This window comes from Equus asinus, chromosome 20 (assembly GCF_041296235.1).
Source record: "Equus asinus isolate D_3611 breed Donkey chromosome 20, EquAss-T2T_v2, whole genome shotgun sequence".
Taxonomy (NCBI): Eukaryota; Metazoa; Chordata; class Mammalia; order Perissodactyla; family Equidae; genus Equus; species Equus asinus.
Genome location: NC_091809.1, coordinates 92,026,591 through 92,044,773, shown reverse-complemented (window position 1 = coordinate 92,044,773; position 18,183 = coordinate 92,026,591). Strand labels below are relative to the sequence as shown.

At 36.6% G+C, this 18,183-nt stretch overlaps 2 protein-coding genes across 2 annotated transcripts; both read left to right on the top strand.

Annotated features, from left to right (window-relative positions):
- Window positions 1-326: 326 nt before the first annotated feature.
- On the top strand, window positions 327-1,275 carry LOC106843949 (olfactory receptor 5P76-like). Its single transcript, XM_044752653.2, has one exon. The coding sequence runs from the start codon at window positions 331-333 to the stop codon at window positions 1,273-1,275; it is 945 nt and encodes a 314-aa protein (XP_044608588.2). The 5' UTR covers window positions 327-330.
- Window positions 1,276-10,863: 9,588 nt separating this feature from the next.
- On the top strand, window positions 10,864-11,802 carry LOC106843948 (olfactory receptor 5P3-like). The gene has a single exon (XM_014861199.3). It carries the CDS (start codon window positions 10,864-10,866, stop codon window positions 11,800-11,802), a length of 939 nt encoding a protein of 312 aa, XP_014716685.3.
- The last annotated feature ends 6,381 nt before the right edge of the window (window positions 11,803-18,183 follow it).

Below are 18,183 nucleotides of genomic sequence, written 5' to 3'. Positions count from 1 at the left end.
ACAATGCTTATGTTTTTCATATTTAGCTTTAAAGCCAATTTAAGTACATTTTTAGATGTATAATATAAAGAAAAATAAATATGCATTATTTAAAGTAGATTTTCTCATGTTTCTGCTAAAAACAATTTTTAAAATATAGAAGATTCATTACACATGAATATATGAACGCTGGACTCTGAAGTAAAAAAGAGGTCCAAACTTAACTTGAACATTGTATTTATTTTAATAACCTCTGTGTGTATCAATGAGGAAAATGAAATCTTCAAATTTACAACTTCTTTAATGTAATGTCTCATCACAGGTTTGTTTTGATAGAAGCTGTGTTGTGACATGGACGCCCTGGGAGATGGAAACCACACTCAAGTGGCAGGGTTCATTTTATTGGGCTTAACTGATGACCCACTCCTTCAAATCATCCTCTTCATGACCATCTTGTTTATGTACCTGGTGACCATAACTGGCAATCTCAGCACAATCATTCTTATTAGAATTTCTTCTCATCTCCATCATCCCATGTATTTTTTTCTGAGCCACTTGGCTTTTGCTGACACGGGCTTATCATCGTCTGTCACACCCAATATGCTTGTAAACTTCCTGGTGGAGAGAAACACCATCTCCTATTTTGGATGTGGCATCCAGCTTGGTTCTGTTGCTCTTTTTGGAACAGTTGAGTGCTTCCTTCTGGCTGCCATGGCATATGATCGCTTTATGGCAATAAGCAGCCCATTGATTTATTCCACTAAAATGTCCACAGAAGTTTGCATTAAATTGCTCATAGTGGCTTATGGAGGTGGTTTTCTCAATGCTTGCACTGTTGCTATATCCTTCTTTACTTTACTGTTCTGTGGACCAAACCAAGTCAATCATTTTTTCTGTGATTTAGCTCCTTTAGTTGAACTGTCCTGTTCTGATGTCAGTATCTCTGCAGTTGTTCCCTCATTTGTGGCTGGCTCCATCATTGTGGTCACAGTGCTTGTCATATCCGTCTCCTACATCTGCATCCTCATCACCATCCTGAAGATGCGCTCCACTGAGGGGCGCCACAAGGCCTTCTCCACCTGTGCCTCACACCTCATAGCAGTCACTCTGTACTTTGCGACCATCACATTCATTTATGTAACACCCAAGTCCTGCTACTCAAGTGACCAGAACAAGGTGGTGTCCGTGTTCTACATGGTGGTGATCCCCATGTTGAACCCCCTCATCTATAGTGTCAGGAACAATGAGATTAAGGGGGCTCTGAAGAGACAGCTTGCTAGAAAAATATTTTCTTAGTGAAGCCTAGTTTTTGGTAGGTTTTGATATAATAATGTACCATAAATGTAATAATAAAAGGAAATTGAGTGTTTTGATCTAAATATTTCAGTCCATATGTCACTAGCCAGTGTGGAGATTTTTGGTAAAGGTGGGGCATGGAGTTTCAGTGTGAAATTGTAAATCAGAGGACAAGAGTTAATAACCTTTAGTAAAATTAAAATAAATTTATAATGAGCAACAAAATTTGATTAGTAGGAAGAATTACTTAATCTGCCAAAAATCCTAAAATTTTATTCATATCTTTTTTTTTCAAGCCACTTAATGTCAATATTTATCTTTTAAAGGAGGTGCATTTAAAATAATCTTTCTTTTTCCCTTTAGGATTTCTCTTATTAATTTTATTTAAATTTACTTTTTATTGTGGTAACATTGGTTTATATCGTTACATAAATTTCAGGTGTAAATCATTATATTTAAATTTCTTTGTACATTACATCATTTTCACCATCCAAAGACTAATTACAATCCATTACTACACACATGTGCCTAATCACCCCTTTTGCCCTCCTCCCTCTGCCCTTCCCCTCTGGTAGCCACCAATCGAATACATGTCTCTATGTGATTGATTGTTGTTATCTTCTACTTATAAGTGAGATCATACGGTATTTGACTTCTCGCTCTGGTTTCTTTGGCCTAGCATAATACCCTCAAGATCCATCCATGTTGTCAAAATGGCTGGATTTCATCATTTCTTATGGCTGAGTAGTATTCCATTGCGTATATATACCACATCTTTATCCATTCGTCCCTTGATGAGCACCTATGTTGCTTCCAAATCTTGGCTATTGTGAATAATCCTGCAATGAAGATAGGGGAGCATGTATCTTTACACACTCGTGCATTCATGTTCTTTGGATAAATATCCAGCCGTGGAACAGCTGCATTTAATGGCAGTTCTAGTCTTAATGTTTTGAGGAATCTCCATACTGTTTTCCATAGTGGCGACACCAGTTTGCACTTCCTCCAGCAGTGTATGAGGGTTGCCTTTTCTCCACATCTTGTCCAACACTTGTTGTTTCCTATCTTGTTAATTATAGCCATTTGGATGGGAGTGAGGAGATATCTCATTGCACTTTTGATTTGCATTTAACTGATAGTAATGTTGAACATGGTCACATATTGCTCCATCTTGCTTTTTATTTCATTCAGCTACTCTTATGTCTTTTAATTGAGAGGAGTTTAATTCATTTTTATTTAAAGTAACTGTTGATACATAAAGACCTACTATTTACGTTTTGTTGTTATCTGCTTGATAATTCTTTTGTCCATCTTTCCCTCTTTTGAAGACTTCCTTTATGATTTGCTGATTTTTGTACTGAAATTCTATGATTCCATCCTCTTTTTCTTTCATGTATCTTCTATAGGTGTTTCCTTTGTAGTCAATCATGAGGTTTACATACAAAAATCTTATAGTGATAATAGTCTATTTTAAGCTCATGCAAACTATTTTAAGCTCATACAAACTGTATACTTTAACTTGTCTTCTCCACACTTTATGTCATTGATGTCACAATTTATATCTTTTTATATAGTGTATGTATTAGCATGCCTTTTTAGTTATAGTTATTTTTAATGCTTTTGTTTTTTAATTATTGTACTATAATAAAAAATGATTAATATACCACCATTATAGTATAACAGTTCCTTATTTGTCTACATATTTACCTTTACCAGTAAGTTTTATACTTTTATATACTTTTGAGTTGCTCTTTAGTGTCTTTGTGGTTCTACTTGAAGAACTCTCTTTAGTGTTTCCTGTAAGGTAGAGCTAGTGGTGATGAATTGTCACATCTTCTGTTTGTCTGGAAAGGCTACATCTCTCCTTCATTTTTTTAAAGTCAGTGTTGCCAGGAATGGTATTCTTTGTTGACAGTTTTTTCTTTCAGCATTTTGGATATATCACCCCACTCCCTTCAGACATGGAAGGTTTCTTCTGTGAAATCTGCTGACAGTTTTAGGGGTGCTCTGTTGTATGTGATGAGTTGCTTTTTTCTTACTGCTTTCAAAATTCTCTCTCAGTCTTTGACTTTTACATTTTATTGTAATGTATTTTGGTGTAGAGTTTTTGGATTATTTCGTATTTGTAAATTTTGGGGGCTTCATGAATTTGGATGTTTAATTTCCTTCCCAGAATTAGGAAGTTTCGGCTATTAATATTTAACTAATATTTCTGCCACTTTTTCTTTCTCTTCTCCTTTGACTCTCATATTGCTTGTAGTCATTCATTTTCTGTTGTTCCATGAGTTACTCAGCCTTTCTTAACTTTTTAAAATTTTTTTTTCTCCTTGACTGGATAATTTCAAATGACCTGACTTTGAGTTCACTGATTCTTTCTTCTACTTGATGAAATCTGCTGTTGACATATTGTTTTTACTAGTATTCTCTTATAATCCTTTGTATTTCTGTGGTATCCATTGTAATTTCTCCTCTTTCATTTCTAAGTTTATTTATTTGATGCTTCTGTCTTTTTTTCTCAGCGAGTCTAGCTAAGGGTTTGTCAATTTTGTTTCTCTCTCAGAGAACCAGCTCTTAGTTTCATTTATTCTTTCTATTGTTTTTGAGTCTCTATTTGATTAATTTCTGCTCCAATTTTTATTATTGCCCTCCTTATGCTGAATTTGGGCTTGGTTTGTTCTTCTTTTTCTAGTTCTATTAGTAGTAGTTTAAGTTTACTTACTTGATATTTTTCTCATTTGTAGAGATGAGCCTGTATTGCTACGAATTTTCCCTTTAGAACCACTTTTGCAGTATCCCACAAGAGTTGGTATATTGTATTTTCATTTTCATTTGTCTATGGGTATTTTAAATTTCTCCTTTGATTTCTTCGTTGAACCAGCGGTTGTTCAGTAGCATGCTGTTTAGTCTCCACATATTTGTGACTTTCTCAGCTTTTTTCTTATAGTTGATTTCTATTTTTATAGCATTGTGGTCAGAAAAGATGCTTGATATGATTTCAATCATCTTAAATTTACTGAGGTTTGCCTTGTTTCCAAGCATAGGTCTATCTTTGAGAATGTTCCATGTGCACTTGAGAAGAATGTGTATTCTGCTGCTGTTGTGGGAAGGGTTATGTTAAATCTACTGCTCTTTGTCATAATATAATCTTAGACTACTAGAACTAGGATATATATCTTCCCAAAAACTTGTGAAGAAAAAGAGAATAAAAGAAAATTTGGAAGTTTAGTTGTAACTTGGAAGAGGAAGGTTGAAAATAAATAGTTAAAAAATATATCACTGAGTAAATTATAAAATAATAAAGCGTAGAAATATGTTTAGTGTAAAATATGCTTTAAGACAAAAATTGTTTAAAACAACACACACAAAAAACTTTCAAATGATGAAAGGTACACTAGACGAAGCACTGGTGAAAGTGTTAAGAACGTAGTTTTCAGTTTTCAGTATCAAACTTTTAACATTCAGATCCCAGTCTTGCCATTTTCTATGTTACCTCAGACAGATTATCGAACTTCTCTGTGTTTGCCTTATTTTTAACACTGCTGTCTTTTTGATATGTATCAAGTATACATGTATATATATATATATATATATATATATACACACACACATATACATATATACGTGTATATGGGGAAGTTTGGCTTTCTGAGTGAATTCAGAATGCTATGACAGAAAGTTACTTATTATAAGAATCTGCCCTGTTTATTTCTTCCTTAGCCATTGTAATTGATCATTGTCTTATTACACATTTGTTTATAGTTTACTATCTGCCTTGCCCACTAGAATATAGGCTCCATGGGGGCAGGAACTTTGTCTGTCATGTTCACCATTTTATCCCCACTGCCTGGAAGACAGTCTGAGACACTGTCAATGTTCAATAGATATCTGAGAAATGAATGAATGAATGAATGAATAGAGGAAGTACTTTTCCCACCTATTGAATTTCTCCATGATCCACTTGAAGTATCAGTTCAAGACTATGGATTACAATTACAGCAGGTGAGTCATACATGTGTCAGGATTCCCTCACAGTTTTCCCTCTGAAATAATCATGAAAGCATGAAAAGGGGGTCATGAATTCCATTAGCTGGGGGAGTGATAATGTTGGTCAATGATCTTTTACTCCAGAAGGAATTCCCACTAACCAAACCTCTGAGGCAGAAGAAAGAGGAGTCTGCATACAGTGCTTTTCCAGCTTTGCAAACTGGAATGACAGAATCAGTGGTTTGCATCATTATCTGCATACAAAATCACTTGAGGAACTTATTAATCCCAATGCCCAGGCCACACTACAAATCAATTAAATCAAAATCTTTGAGATGAGATTCATATATGAGCATATTTTAATTTTCCAGGTAATTCTGACGTTCAGCTGAGGTTGAGACACTGAGGCAGTCACTCTCAAACTGTAGCATACATCAGAATCACACAGAGGGTTTGCTAAAATACCAAGAATATTCTGTTAAAAGGGGATAGAAGCAGGGCCAGCCAGGTGGCGCAGCATTAAGTTTGCCCGTTCCACTTCTCGGCGACCCGGGGTTCGCCAGTTTGGATCCTGGGTGCAGACATGGCACCACTTGGCAGAAACCATGCTGTGGTAGGCGTTCCACATATAAAGTAGAAGATGGGCATGGATGTTAGCTCAGGGTCAGTCTTCCTCAGCAAAAAGAGGAGGATTGGCAGTAGTCATCTCAGTGCTAATCTTCCTCAAAGAAAAAAGGGGGGGATAGAAGCTAGAGAGGCTCCAGACAACTAACAAATGTGTAAGAAGTGGTCTTTTGAGGTGGAAAGCCAGGCTAGCTTACCCTTGTATTATAGCCTAATAGTTCCTCTAAAGGGAGAAATAGCTCTGTTTGGAGTGTATGTCTCTAAATGGGAATAGTTCTTTAGGCACAGTCAATGCAATACAGGAAAGCCCAGAAGACAAGCAACTGAGGTACAGTGCCTGCCTATACATATTGCCCACTTGTCTCTGTAACTTAAAAGAGGGAGCAATACCGGGGCTGGCCCCGTGGCCGAGTGGTTAAGTTCCCGCGCTCTGCTGCAGGAGGCCCAGTGTTTCGTTGGTTCGAATCCTGGGCGCGGACATGGCACTGCTCATCAGACCACGCTGAGGCGGCGTCCCACATGCCACAACTAGAAGGACCCACAATGAAGAATATACAACTATGTACCGGGGGGCTTTGGGGAGAAAAAGGAAAAAATAAAATCTTTAAAAAAAAAAAAAAAGAGGGAGCAATACCACTGCCTTTGTGCCTTTCCATGTAAGTTGTACAAACAGAATCGTTGGGCAGTTTAGCAGAAAATGTCAGTTGTAAAGATGTACTTTTAATAAATACTCCCAAAGTATTTTAAGATCTTCAGAATCACACAAAAGCAACAACAAATTCAAAAGACAACGGAACATAAACCCAAAGAAATCAAGTTTGTAGTGCTATCACCACGTGTTGCTACATTAAAATAAATGTAATGAATATCTTTAGTGATTCAGGTGAAAGTACCATGCACATAAAACAGGAACAGACGGTTATGAAACATTAACAAGAAGTTATGAAAAAATCCAGTGGAGATTTTGGAAGGAAAAATATAAGAATATATCATGGCCTTGTTTCAGAGGCTCAACATATACAGCCATTTCATTGTTTTAATGGCTATATAGTAATTCATAGAATGAAAGCGCCATATTTTTTTTAACCATTCCTTTATTGATGAGCACTAGAATCTTTTCAACATTTCTACTATTTAAACAATCATGCAATGAACATAGTTTTGTATGTATATGTGTATTCTCAGGTTATTATTATCTCTTAGATAGATCTTTCAAAGGGGAATTTTATTTGTTTTTTACTTTTTTGAGGAAGATTAGTCCTGAGCTAACATCTGCTGCCAACCCTCCCCTTTGAAGACTGGCCCTGAGCCAACATCTGTGCCCATCGTCCTCTGCTTTATTTGTGGGATGCCTGCTACACACCATGGCTTGACAAGCAGTGCACAGGTCTGCACTCAGGATCTGAACTGGCGAACCCCAGGCCGCTGAAGCAGACTATGTGAAATTAACCACTGTGCCACCAGGCTGGCCCCTCAAAGGAGAATTTTAGGAGATAGCATTTAAAACTTTTACAAATTTGCCCAGATTATTTCCTCCAAATTTCTAGCAAATCCATAGCTTTACCATAATAGATGAGAGTACCTTTTTCTCAGATACTTGCTATTCCCAGATATACAGCTTTATTTTAATGTTTGCTTACTCTTCTCTAGCCTCATTGGCTCATTCTTCAATGGATTTTTGAATTACTTTCATGAATCTGAACAGAGAAAAAATTACCTGAAAAGCTCTTACCCCAAACTTTAACTTGATTTGTCTGCTCACTTAATTCAGCTATGTAATTTATTATCTGCCTCCCAACACTAGAATACTGGTATGCAAGTTCTGTGAGTCAAGGATAATTTTTCTGTCTTGTTGGAAGGAAGGAATGGGTCACCAATCTCTAGCAGCTTTGAAATCAAGAGCTTGAAATCCACTAGATTTCAAGGCCTAGGAATACTCCTCTGTGACTCTATGTTGCACCTTCTGGGCCCATTGCTCCAGCCTATGGTCTTGTACCTCAGATCTCTGTGAATACAGCCTCAGTATCTGTATCCATGGCTCTTTACCCTGGATCCAAGGCTTTAGTTTCTGGGCCTAAGTTTCTTCTATTGAAGACATTCTTCCTTTTTCTTAAAGAATAGCACATATTTGAACTGAATTGTTTTATCAGCCAACTTCATTCTTGTAGAATTTTAAGTCTCTCAGCTTTCTTTCTTTTGGTTTTGTCTCAGTCTCTTTCAGTCTCAGTACAGTGTTTCTAACCATATATCATTTACAGCCTATGGTCTTGTACCTCAGATCTCTGTGAATACAGCCTCAGTATCTGTATCCACGGCTCTTTACCCTGGATCCAAGGCTTTAGTTTCTGGGCCTAAGTTTCTTCTATTGAAGACATTCTTCCTTTTTCTTAAAGAATAGCACATATTTGAACTGAATTGTTTTATCAGCCAACTTCATTCTTGTAGAATTTTAAGTCTCTCAGCTTTCTTTCTTTTGGTTTTGTCTCTTTCTCTTTCAGTCTCAGTACAGTGTTTCTAACCATATATCATTTAAAAAAATCGTTTGTGTCTCATATGTCATGGTATTCACGTCAGTAGACAAGAAGCTCGTTTAAAAATCTTCCCTGGATAATCCTATCTCTTCTCCTCACTTCTTTTGAGAATGTTGTGGGATTCGTGAGTCACATGCCTAAACTCTTCAGCAGTGGAAAAGCATTTTCCTACCACACGTTTGGCTTTCTCTCTAGTGCATACTTTTTAAACAGCAAATATTACAATTTTAGTATCTTTTATTTGAAATCTAGATATGCTGAGAATTTCCCAAATCATCAACTCCTAGTTCCTTTTGCGTAACTGTCCTTTGTTAAATTATTTGTGTTTTTTCACAGTCTACTATAACAAGTAAGAAACCTAGCTGCACCTTCAGGATTTTGCTTGTAAGTCTCCTCAGGAATATATCCAAGTTCCTTGCTTACAAGTTCTGCTTTCCACTTAACAGAAGGACAGAATTAAGCTAGGCTTCCTGCCAGTTATAACAAAGATCACCTTTTCCCCACTTTCCAAAGACATATTCCTTGTTTCTTTCTGAGGCCTCACTAGCAGAGTGGATTAAAAAGCATGACTCCTCTATGCTATCTACAAGAAATTCAATTCAAATATAATGATAGAAACTGGTTGAAAGTTAAAAGATGGAAAAGGATGTAGCCTGCAAACGTTAATTGAAAGAAAGCAGGAGTAGCTATTTTAATGTCAGTTAGTATAGTCTTCAGCACATAGACAATTACTAGACTCAGAGAGAAATATAACGTAATGTTATTATTCTTGAAATGATAAAAAAATGGAAATGGAGAACAGATTAGGAGTTTCCGGAAGTTGAGGAGGGGATGGAGACAAAAAGGAAGTCATTGTGGCTGTAACAGTTCACAAAAAGGAGCTGTGGGATCTGTATCTTGACTGTGTCAGTTTCAGAATCCTGGCTGTGATACTTTACTATAGTTTTGCAAGATGTTACCATTTGGAGAAACTCAGTAAAGGGTATATGGATTTTTGTATTATTATTTCTTACAACTCCATGTGAATATATAATTATCTCAAAAATAAAACATTTAACAGAAAAGGTGCTATCATCTAGAAATAAACAAAAACATAAGCTCTTTTTTTCCCAGAAGGATTTCTATTTCTAAGTGAAATTATATGTGCTACATTATCTTTATTTTTGTGAGTCCCAAATCAGTTGGAATGATTTTAGCAATCCATTGAAAGTTTTCATTAAAAAAAAACTAATGCACTTCAAAAAAATGTAGAGATGACTGTAGCCAGGATGTATACACATGAGCGTATGTACCTGTAGCTCTCTCTGTCTTGAGGGTTTTCAGTGGAATTTTCATAAACAAGTAATGTACTCAGGGATTATATCCCCAAAGACACCAAATTTCATATATGTAGCCTTGCTTTACAGTGACTATTCTTTGGCATTTATTCTTCTTGTTGAAGTACAAATATCTGCAAGTAGTAATTTTCTTTTTACATTGATATAGAAATGTTTCCTTCTTAATTTTGTATTAGAATTTAAGGTTTAATTATCCTAAGGAAATAACCATTTGTTGAGCATTCACTTCCCTCTGTGAGCTGTGCTTTCTGTGATCATGTACATAATCTTATTCAAACCAAGAATCCTGTGTGGTATATGTATATGTTTAACAAATAAGGTAATGCAGGGTTGAAGAGTTGATGTAAATTGTCTAAGATTCCACATTTAGGCAGTGGTGAAGGTGGAATCTGATCCCAGGCCTCTACAGACCCATAGCTGATTACATTTTTGCACAACACTTTGCTTCCATGCCATAAGGGCGCTAATAACCAGCTCTGAATTTGTCTTATTCATCTATTTTCCTTAAAATTTCAAACTTTCATTCAGTCTTGGGTCTGTGCCTAGTAAATAAAATTTCTAGGTCCATCCAGAATAAAGATAAGGAATCTAGGACTTTGGAGTTCAGACACGTAATTACATGGTGCTCATAACAGGCATGTTGTTGCTCAGTTAATTCACATATACCATTTTTCAAGTATTTCTGTTAAGAATAAAAGTATGCCCTATAGCTGCCTGAGCACGTGACTGTTATGCTATGGTGTGTGTGTGTGTTCAATCTTCTTGACATTGTATATTTGAAAGAAAAATATTATTATTCTGAAATTTTAGTTGATTATAATTCAAAGACATCCTAAACTAAAAAGATGATGCAAATATGAGCAAAGTTTTTTAACTTAAAACATTTTTTTTTCTGAATAATCCTGACCTTACATCAATGAACATATACAGTGTCAAGTTTTACATGAGGTATTATGTATAAAAATACTTCCTGCAAAATTTACACTTGAGTGTCTCTGTTCTTGTAATTTTTATTACATAACCACTGTAAAAATAAGTATTCAAATTATAATACTTCCTTCCAAACTAATATCCATTTGATCTTTTTTCAGTGGGTGCCATTCCCAGTATAGATGGGGACTGGAAACTGCACAATGGTGGCAGAGTTCATTCTTTTAGGGTTAACGGAGGATACTACAGTTTGTGCCATTTTATTTATTGTGTTTCTGGGAGTCTATGTGGCCACTTTAATGGGCAATGTCAGCATAATCACGTTAATCAGAAGCAGCCCTCAGCTTCATCCCCCAATGTACCTTTTCCTCTGCCATCTGGCCCTTGTAGACATGGGGTACTCCTCATCAGTCACACCTGTCATGCTCATGAGCTTGCTCAGGGAAGGCACCTCTCTGCCCGTTGTTGGTTGTGTAGCTCAACTGTGTTCTGTAGTCACATTTGGGACAGCTGAGTGCTTCTTGCTGGCTGCCATGGCCTATGATCGCTATGTGGCCATCTGCTTGCCACTGCTCTACTCCACCCACATGTCCCCCAGAATCTGCATCCTCTTAGTGGGGATATCCTACCTGGGTGGATGTGTGAATGCTTGGACATTTACTAGCTGTTTATTAAGTCTGTCCTTCTGTGGACCAAATAAAGTCAATCACTTTTTCTGTGACTATTCACCACTTTTGAAACTTTCCTGTTCTCGTGATTTTACTTCTGAAATAATTCCAGCCATATCTTCTGGATCCATCATTGTGGTCACTGTGTTTATCATTGCTCTCTCTTATGTCTCCATACTTTTCTCAATCCTGAAGATGCACTCTCCCGAGGGGAGGCACAAAGCCTTCTCCACCTGTACCTCCCACCTCACAGTGGTCACTCTGTTCTATGGGACCATTACATTCATTTATGTAATGCCTAAGTCCAGCTACTCAACTGAACAAAACAAAGTGGTGTCTGTGTTCTACACAGTCATGATCCCCATGTTGAACCCTCTCATCTATAGTCTGAGGAATAAGGAGGTTAAAAAGGCCATGGGAAAACTGATGACTGGAAGACATCGGTGGTCCTGAACCAATCTGTTTTTAATAATAAACACTGTAATATGAGGAGCTATTCTGCAAAGGAATGGACAATGTACTAAGCAAATTTCCAGTTTATATTCATTGTATCCTAGACTCACATATAATTCTCAAGAAAATTTTCAGCTTAAAAAAATAAATATGGATTCATTAAGATAGGAACATCTATTAAAAAATGAATATTTTCTTTATCCTTCCACCACTCACCATTCTTACATTTATAAGTAAAAATATTTTCAAATAAGTTCTATGCTGTTTGAATTCAGTTTTCGGAATCAACAGCTGAAAGCATTTGGAGCTCCTTGAATGGGAAATAAAGAGTATTTTTCTATCCAAGTTCTCATCATTTGAACGAGATGATGCCTGTAGTCTAAAGATGATATAAAGATTGAAACCAGTGATACTGATGGTTGAAAAGCTTCTATTGTCCTGTGACCTGGACCTGACAAACAGGATGCCTCCCACAGTACCTACCCCTATGGATGAGCCTGATCTGGTCAACTCAGAAGATACCTGAAAACCACCTATAGCCAGTAGTTCTTCCCTTTCAGGAATCTATTCCATCAAATATCTTAAAGAATCCACAAAGGACAGCCTACTGGGAGCTATTTGGCAAGACCTAGTGTCTGTATTGTGAAGAAGTAAGGATTGTTTTTGTGTGTGTGAGGAAGATTGGCCCTGAGGTAACAGCTGTTGCCAGTCTTCCTCTTTTTGCTTGAGGAAGCTTATTGCTGAGCTAACATCTGTGCCAATCCTCCTCTACTTTATGAGGGATACCACCACAGTGTGGCTTGATGAGTGGTGCTAGGTCTGCTCCTGGGATCTGAAACTGCGAACACCAGGCCACCAAAGTGGAGCATGCAAACCTAACCACTATGCCACTGGGCCAGCCCCAGAAGTAAGAATTTTTTAAATTAGGGTATTTCAATCTTGGGAATGGAAGTAGCACACTGCTGAATGTCTGTTGAGCCATTTTCCCCCTCTTCTATTTATATTGCCTCTGATACTGAAAATTCTCCAGATTAAGTCTTCTCTGGACTTCCTCTCACTAAAATTGATCTGGCTACCACCATTGCTGAATGCCAATATGCCAATGAAATATTTCAGTTTGACCCTGGAACAGCACCATTCCCCAGGGGTCCAGCTGGTCACCTGGTGGCAGGTTGATTATGTTTGACTCCTTCCATCTGGCCTGTTGAATGCTTGGTTATGGTACCAGTTGACAGAAGACAACTGAAAGTTTAGATTGCTGACCTGCAGAATAAGAAATACGCCTTAAAAATATATGAGCCTGAATGCATGATTCCAGGTTCCAGGGAGGTTGAGGTAGGAGTTGTCTTTCTCGCTATTATATTAAACAGCATACTGGTTTAGTTTTCTATTGCTGCTGTTACCAATTACTACAAACTTAGTGGTTAAAAGCAATACAAATTTTTTTATCTTACAATTCTGGAAGTCAGAAGTCCAATATGTGTCCCACTGGGATAAATTCAAGCGATGGGGCTTTGTTCTGTAGGTTCTAGTGGAAAATCCATTTCCCTGGATTTTCCAGCTTCTAGAGGCCACTCAGATTCTTTTGCTTGTGGCCTCCTTCCTCCATATTCAAAATTGGTGATATTACACCTCCCTGTATCTTCCTTTTCTAGTCACGGCTTCAACTGACACTCTTCAGATTCCCTCTTCTACTTTTAGGAATGTTTGTAATTATATTGGGCCTAACTAAAGAAGCCAAGATGATCTCATTGTTTTAATGTCAGCTGAGTAGAAATCTTAATTTCATCTGCAATCTTAATCCCTCTTTGCCATGTAAACTAACATATTCTCATTTTCTGGGGTTAGGATATAGACACCTTTATGGCGCCATAATTATGCCTACAACATCCACTGAAGAACATTTTCCTTCCATCAATTGCAGACAATAGCATATTTCCCTCTAAATACTTCTGCCAATCTACTGATAACTAGAGGCCAATACTTTTCACATTTTTCTCTATGTAAAACCTACTTAAAGTAATATGCTAATCTTATGTGTGCATTTATTAGGTATTGACAAATGAATACACCTTTGTAACTCAAGCACCCAGCATAATATAGAACATTGCTATCCCCTCATAAAGTTCCCCCATCACCCTATCTTTTAAGACTTAGTTTATATCCTACAGACACACCTATTGTGTTCATTATTATTGTTATTTTTTTTACTGTGGTTTACTTCTAGATTTTCATAAAAATGGAGTCAAATGCTCTGCCCCTTTTCTGTAAGATTATTTTCAGACAGCATAAGGTTTTTGATCTTTATCCACATTGTTTTGTGTGTCAATAGTTTGTTGAACTGATAAACAAGCTCAATGATATTGCATAAGATTAATATATAAAAATTGTATATCTATACACTAGCAATGAACAATGCAAAAAGTAATTTAAGAAAACAATTCAATTAATAGCATCAAAATATAAAATATTTAGGATTAAATTTACCAAAATTCGAGCAAAATGTATAGTTTTATAACTATAAAATATTGTTGAAAAAAATGAAAGAAAACCTAAATAAATGGAAAAACATGCTATGTTCTTTATTGAGAACATAATATTGTTAAGATGGCAAAACTCCCCAAATTGATGTATTCATTGAACATAATCCCTAACAGAAGCTCAGGTGGCTTCTTTGTAGAAATTGACATGCTGATTCTAAAATTCATATGGAATTACAAGGGATCCAGAATTGCCAAAACATTTTTTAAAAAAAAGACAAAGTTGGAAGACTGACACTTCCCAATTTTAAAACCTAGTTCAAAGCAATAGTTCAAGATAGTGTGTGCTGATCTACAGATAGATAAGTAGCTCAGTGGAAGGGAATTGAGAATCAAGAATTAAATCCATGTGTCCATGGTTAATAGATTTCCAAACAGGGTGCCAGAACCACTTAATGAAGAGCCTTTTCAACAAATGTGCTGGGTCAATTAGATATCCACAAGTAAAAGAATGAGGTTGGGCTCTCACCTCACACCATATAGAAAATTAACTCAAAATGGAGGAAAGATTTAAACATAAGTGTCAGAACTATCAAACTCTTAGGAGAAAACATAGAGGCAAATCTTCATAATTTTTTTCCTGAGTTTTTTCTTCCTCTTCACATTTATCTTCTTCCTTGGCTTGGCTCCTTCTCTCACTCCCTCCTTCCTGTTGTTTTATTTTATTGTTTACTGAGGAAGATTTGCCCTGAGGTAACACCTGTGGCCAATCTTCCTATTTTGACCTTTTTTGCTTGAGGAAACTTAGCCCTGAGTTAACATCTGTGCCAATCTTTCTCGTTTTTGTATGTGGATCACCACCACAGCATGGCTGTCACATGATATAGGTACACGCCTGGGATCCAAACCCATGAATCTGGGCCACTGAAACAAAGTGCCCTGAACTTAACCACCTGGCCACAGTTCTGCCCCTTTCCTTTTTCTCTCCATCCCATTTTTCTTACTTTATATTATTAGAGGCGACGAGTATAAAATTACTGTTAAATTGTCACTCATTTTTCTAAGTACAAACTGTCAAAATTCTCTGTCCAAACACCAGGACTCTTACTTCATATGTAGACAATAGTTCTCTCAGCTAGAAGCCATAAAGGAAATTGCAGGAAAACTGTTGTCTGGAGTGAGCTCCAAATTGGAATGTACTGTACGTATCCAAACTAGAGGCTAGTTTTTGGATAGATTTTGGCTCCTCTAGTTATTATCTGTTTCAATTGTGTAAAATGGTTTGAATTTTTGAGTCTTAATTTCCTTATCTACAAAATGGGAGTAATAAAAATGATACCTATGTCCTCTGACTCACTGTTAGAATTAAACTGGGTAATTATGATCTTAAGAGAAGAACATAGCATGTGGTTAGAGAACTGACAAAGAGGGAAAATCTCCTGGATGTGGGGCACAGAACATTGTGACAGTTGAGGCATCAACAATGGATTTCTCTCTTTTGTTCCTCTTCACATTTATCTTTTCTCCTTTACTGGCTCCTTCTCTGACTTCCACCTTCCTTCCTCTCTACTCCTTCTTTCCTCAATCCCTCTTCACTCTCTCTTTTCCCCAAATCCATTGTCATGTAAATTCCTGTTTCCCTATTTTACAACTGGATTTGAGAACAGCAGAGTCTGTGGGGACAGGGACATGTAACAAACCCAATGACATGAGAGGAGACAAACTGAGATTCATGAAAAAGAGACGGAGAAAAAAAACATCAAATGGCAGTGAAGGTATGAACTGTGTTTATGATTTCATCCCTGGAATAATGTAAAACATGTTTTTGTGAATGAAAAGATACAAAGTTGGTTTCTGACTATTCCTACCTACTTGAGCATTGGTTTTATTGTCCTCTAAGCCAGCCAAAAATCTCTTCATTTTCAGTTATTCTTTGTAAAAGTCCTCTGATCGCTAGAACTAGGTGAATTCTAGTTTTCTTCAGCTATCTCATTCGGCTTTAATTATAAGCCACCCAGTCTCTTAAAATTTCTAGAAGTCAAACTTACAGTTTTTTCATGACTAACCTTTGACTGCAGATGTTTTCATATTTTTGATAAGAGTGAAATCGAAATTCCTTTCTTTATTTTGAAAAGACAGTGTTACCTTGAAAAGAATTGTTGGCTGTAGCAAAATATGTGTTTCAATGTTCAACTTTTTCACTTAATGAAATATGCTTACTAATTACAAAACAAATCAGAGCCTTACTGGAAATTAGTACAAGTCTATAAAAATATAACTTTTATCTCAGTGAAAAGACATTTTAATAAATTGTTTTTGTATGATCTACTTTATATATAAAATTAACAGGTGAAACATCAGAGTGCTCCCAAGAGTTTCATTTTCCTCTTGGCTCTGGAGGCTTTTCAGCCTTTTGAGACCTGAACCTTGATGCTCATGTAGAAAACTTAGATATGGTTCGAAATTGTGACTCAAAGTAATTAATGAAATGAAAAAGTTAAAAAAAATTATGTGAAGAGGTTGAGGACTTAACACTTGGCAGGGGGCATTTGGGAAAATGGAATGGTGAGATTTGTGAAATGTGTGGTCAGAGAACCTCTATGAAAATTATAATTCAATGTTGAACAAAGAATGAGACATGAAGGCTCAGTAGGCTATGATATCACATATAATCAATGTAGCTGTGATTTGAATCCCAGTTGGAAGCCCTGTGGGAGCTCTCCTCAGCTGCATTCACTCTAGTACAACGCCATGCTCCCTCTCTTGGGATTCTTTTTTCTTTTCTGGGGTTTCTTTTCAAAGTATTTTGCTTTCATTGTAGAATCTTCTCTCCACTACACTCATCAACTTTTCACAGAATTCATTCTCTACCTCTTCACTGTAACTAAACCTAGTTGTCTGGGAAGGGCACATCTCCTTCTCAGCTGTATTGAAGAGAATTTACTCACTGCCCTATTCTGCAGGCACCAGCACACAATGTTGACATTCTCCTATCTTCTCACCATATTTCTAAATCATTTATCTGCATCTTCATGACAAAACATTTCCTTCATTGACATCAATATTATCCAGCTATGAAACAATATACTATTGTCTTTAGAGTCCTTTGCTGACCACCCACTTTCTTCTCATTTATTAAAGACTGCCACCAGCTTCTTTCTCCTCTCCCCGTCTCAGTCCTGCCACAGTGTTGGTAATGGCACTCACTATGTAGTTGTACCATTAGACAATGTGATCTCAAAATGCCTAGAACCCCTTACAGCATCTAAAATCTTCCACTATCCGCATGAGAACCTTACACAATGTCCTCAATAAGATTGCAGTTACATAGAATACCTACCGCCTCTGTGGCTTTCATAAATTAGAAGCTATTTATCATTATCTGGGCTCTAACTTAATTTAAATCTGGTTTGAAATATTTGTTTTTTGAGGACTAGATGAAGTTAATTATGAAACCATCTAGCCTAATCCCTTGTTTGGGGAGGGGAAGACTAGCTCTGTGACAGACTTCCATATTTTCCCCATATTTGGTACGTCAAAAATGTTTGTCAGATAAGTTTTTTCCAGAAATTCATCCATTCTAACCTAGTTTCTTTATTTGCTTGAAAATAATTGAGGAAAGTATTTTCTTAAAATTCTTTGCAGTTTCTCTGTAATATGATCATTCCATCATTTCAAATCTAAATTTGTGTTTATGTTTTCCCTTTTTTGGATTGAGTTAATGATCTTTTTCTCTCTCTCTCTTTCTGTTTCTGTCTCCTTCTGTCTCTCTCTTTGTCCCTCTCTCTTTCATTCTTTCCTTGTTAGTGTAACTTTCTTCCTTCCCTAAAGGCAACATAAGTGTATACTATATATGTGGGATAACATTAAAAAATATTTTAAAACTACATCTGGTTTTGTA